Here is a 4,430-nt window from a genome sequence, read left to right as displayed (position 1 = left end):
AATGTATAATAATCTTGTGCATTTGGGAGATGTTTGATGCTGTATCCCAGCCAAGTTAATCACTTGTGGAATTTTTTTTTTTTTATTTTGCTCAGTTGACTGGAGACATTAATCTCATATCTGTGGAAAGGCATCTTTAATGCTAAAAAATTGATCAGAGATACCCAACGTTTCTCTGGCATCAGAAAAGATTTTGAAGGAAAGCTATCAGTTGACAATAGACCTGCAGAAACAGAGATATTGGTTGCTTTATTTTTCTTACATAATGAAGAAATACCCAGGTGATGATTTCCCATTCGTGAAGTATATTGAATGGTGTACTGTATTCATGAATATAAATTGAGCGGACTTGACACACATTTTTCGTATAAAAATAACACAGCGTTGCTCCTGATAATTCTTCTTTGCCTGAAATATGCTTATTCTGAGAACATCGCTACAGAGTTAATAGTGCACTGCATAACTGCATGTTAAAAAATATGAGTGCTAAAGGACAGGGAATGTCTTAATGAGAAATTATTCATAGATTTCTAATGACTGTGGCTGGCTGCATTTTTCAAGGACAGGATCTTTCTGCATCTTCCTTTCCTTTCCCACTTTTTCTGCAAAATCCTTCATCTCTAAATAGTAGCATCACCTGGCGAGCCCACTTCCATCCCCGGAGACTCATTCTCGGGCTGGATGGCATTGCTGCCAAGCAGCGCACCGCCCACACTTCACTTCCCATCCACGCTTCTGCCTCATTAGCAGCTTTGCCCTCCAGATCATCCAGACTTTGCCCATTTCTCAGTTAGTCCTAGAGGAGCTGTCCCAGCAGAAAACCTGCAATGTTGTGGTGACTTTGAACGCAGAGCCGATTGCAGGTTGAAACAGAAGCATCAACTTCTCATCCCCGGGCAGTCACTTGTGTGTCAGCAGTGTTCCCACTGAGCAACGGGGAGGACCAGGCGCTCCCTAACTTTTATGATTGCCCTCTTTTGCCAAACACGAAGCTAGTAGGGTGGAATATGACCCTTAATATGCTCTAATCATATAAAAAGCCTTGCAAGGAGGAGCCAGTGTGTATACAGATGTTCTTCTTGATTAAATAAAGCCTTCTCTGTTTACATCATGCTAGGGAGCTGCGCTACAAGAAAGGTAAGAGGGTAAGATAAGAAACGTGACCTGAAAGAAAACTACCAGATTAGACTGTGAAGGCCAAATACTGATGTCCTTGAAGCCGGTGGGAGTTTTGCCTCTGAGGAAGCAGCCAGAAGCCAGTAGCACCCTGTGTCTGTTCAGGACTTCACAATCCTGCGCTACAATCAGGCATCCCTCAGGGTGGTCTCTGCCATGGGGTTGAAGAGCATGAGGAAAGTGTGCTGCCTGCTCGTGTTAGCCTGCCAGGCTTGTCAGCTCTCAGCATTTGTTTATTCCCCTTCAATTTTCACTTCTAGTAATGCTTCTCTAGAAATAGAGCAACTTTTTGACGAATGTGGGGAGAAATGATGGAATCAGTTGCGGTTCCTTAGAACAGTTTTGATTTTGCCCCTACAAGCAACAGAGTATTTGAAGACAGCTTTCTTCTTCCAGGTTACCAGCCTGTCCTGCCGAACCAGCAGCAGGGGTTCCAGGGTCTTATGGGAATCCAGCAGCCACCCCAAAGCCAGAACCTGATGAATAATCAACAGGGAAATCAGGTGCAAGGCATGATGGTGCAGTATCCAGCCATGTCGTCTTATCAGGTACTTGGAAGCCGTAAAGAAAGACTGATTTTCTCGGAGAGTGCTTAACTGAATTAAGTTTTCCTATCACAGAACGGTCTTCATTACTTCATTAGGATAGTGTGTGGCAGGAGGCCTCCTGATAAGTACACTTCTAAGTCAAATTGGTTTCTTTGCTTCCTGTTTACATATTCTTAGTACTCCAGATTTTCATTCTGAATTGGGAATTCTTTAAATGAACTATTTATTACAGCCTGCAGTGTGGGTAAAATGTCACAAAGGGTGATGGAATTATACTTCTTCCTGCGAAGAAAACGAATTTAAAAAAAAGACAGAACATTGTTCTTTTTTTTTTGCCAATGTAATATTGTTTCCTGTAATGAAGTTGAGAGCTTTGCCTGATCCAGTTAAAGATTACTCATCTGTAGAGACTCCTGCCAAGGATCTCACCATGTCTTCTGTAACAAGCTGTAGCCAGATAGATTTTTGTTTATTGGGTTTTGGGGAGAGAGAAGTGGCTTGATTTTTACCAAGTCCCTGAGTTACCCAGACATATTTCCCCAACTTTATACCTGGATTCTGTGAGATATGCCAAGAGCCTGTGAGAACCTATGAGGTGGCCTGTGCTTACGTTTCCTGCTGGTCCCTCTGGAAAGTTAAAAAACTAAATGACATCTAATTCATTTTAATAGTTCGCACTGACTGAGCAGCCATTCATCTTTTCCCTCGGCTTCTCTGAAAACACTATAGCAACCCAGATGGAAATGGGGGAATTGCTCGTGGGTAAAATTTTCCCCTTGTGTGTTCAGAAGTACCGTACTGAAAATGTGTTTTAAAGGTTAACGATCAGGTTAAAGGTTTAGACCTTTTAGATGGCCTAGATATACCAGGGTTGAGTCTTCTGTTTGCACTGATCCCGGAAATCCACATTCAGCTAGATCGTGATAGAGCCACTTACTAGACCAGGAGTAGAGAGACTTCTCTTTAACCCTTCTCCAGCAAAAGAAGATCCTCAGGGATGGGAACAGTTCTGAGCAGCAGAGAACGACACATTTTGGCAGAACATGTGTTGTATACTCAAATTCAGCTAGAAGGAAGATAGGAATGCTTGGGACCTACTTTAATTTGTTTACTAATTATATTTTTTTCCTACGTATTTCTGTATTCCTACCTAGGTGCCAATGACCCAGGGTTCTCAAGGATTGCCGCAACAATCATATCAACAACCAATCATGCTACCTAATCAATCAGGTCAAGGAACACTTACAGCCACTGGAATGCCTGTCTACTGTAATGTCATACCTCCTGCCCCACAGAACAACCTACGGTTGATTGCCCCACACTGCCCCTCCAATAACGTTCCAGTTATTTCTGCCAGCTGCAGGACAAACTGTGCGAGCATTAACAATGCAGGGTGGCAGGTCAAGTACTGACACTGTGGCTTAGTGTGGATATACAAGGATAGCGGTGCGTTATTTGACAACTCATGGCCTTCAAATGAAGAGGAACACAACAGGATAATCAGTTGAGGACATAAGAACTGACTATGCTCAAGTGATTTGCTGCTGGAAAAATCTGTAAAAAAAAATAAAAAATAAATTTTGAAAAAAAAATGTTTGCTGGTTAATGGTGCATATTTTTGTCATGTCTGCTAGGTATGCCTTTATAGCTTAGCTAGTGACATGAATTCATTGAGGTAAGATTTTTTCCTACCACTGAACACCACTGTGTAGATTGTAATATCCCCAATTCGGATTAGTTTTGTACTTTGTGTTGAGTTTGTGAAGCTAAAGGTATTTAAAAATATAATAAAATCACATTGTACCAAAGCTGTAATGGAAATGAATAAAAAACAAAAACAAAAAAAGAATTACTGAATGGAAGGAATAATTTATATACACTATAGAGTTTTTTTATGGATATATACTGTATTGTAGTGCTTAATCACAATAAAGCTATTTGACCTCATGGAGAAAGGTCATGTTTCTACCACCTGCTTGGTCTCCTCTCTGTTTCTGAGTGAGTGAACTTCCCTTTGGTTCTGCATTCTCTTGTTTCAGGTGAAGCTAAGGGGGGGAATGATGCTTAATGGGCTTATGGAAGGCAACATACCTCTCTTAGCATGCAGTACCATAACTGCTAAGGCCACTTGGAAATTGTAGCGTAGACATCCAGAAAGTGTTCAATGAATGATGTACCAGATCATCTTAAACTAAGTTTGTGCTTTTCCAATCCCTAGGACCAGTAATGTCACAAACACAATTCACCACTGCTACAAGGCTCTACTAAGTCATACCTTTTCAAGAGGCCATACGACAGTTGTGTATAAGAAGCCGTAGATGTCCTGTGATATCCCATCCACTGGCTGGAAGATCGGTTGCTACTAACGTAGCAACCATAGTACCCAGCAATTCTTCTGCTACATAGAGATGCTCTATCCAATTATTGGTACTCCAGCTATAAAGCCATTTTGCAACAAAAAGATGACAACCCAAGAATCTGGTCCATCATGCTCAAGTAGTGGGGATGAACAATATATTTGGGGGTTTGGCTCTTAAAACATGCAGCACAGTGGTTTGCCAGGAATTTTTAGAACAGTTTTTTTAATTCCTGTGGCATTTCTCATTATTATGTCATGCTCACTGAAATTCCCAGCTTGTTCTGTTATATTATTCTTCATAAATGCTGCATGGAGTTCTTCATTCTGCTTCAGTGATGGCAACATTT

General features: G+C 41.2%; 1 protein-coding gene across 20 annotated transcripts in view; it reads left to right on the top strand.

Moving 5' to 3' along the window:
• ARPP21 (cAMP regulated phosphoprotein 21) overlaps positions 1–3,671 on the top strand; it is a 201,952-nt gene extending 198,281 nt beyond the window's left edge. For all 20 annotated transcript variants that reach the window (XM_076330892.1, XM_076330894.1, XM_076330895.1 and 17 more), the window contains 2 exons: positions 1,573–1,724; positions 2,879–3,671. In XM_076330892.1, coding sequence (XP_076187007.1) covers positions 1,573–1,724; positions 2,879–3,136 — 410 coding nt within the window. In that variant the 3' untranslated portion in view covers positions 3,137–3,671. The remainder of the gene's footprint in view (positions 1–1,572; positions 1,725–2,878) is intronic.
• The last annotated feature ends 759 nt before the right edge of the window (positions 3,672–4,430 follow it).

The sequence above is a fragment of the Aptenodytes patagonicus genome, chromosome 2, assembly GCF_965638725.1.
Source record: "Aptenodytes patagonicus chromosome 2, bAptPat1.pri.cur, whole genome shotgun sequence".
Taxonomy (NCBI): Eukaryota; Metazoa; Chordata; class Aves; order Sphenisciformes; family Spheniscidae; genus Aptenodytes; species Aptenodytes patagonicus.
This window is presented reverse-complemented; position numbering and strand designations above follow the sequence as displayed.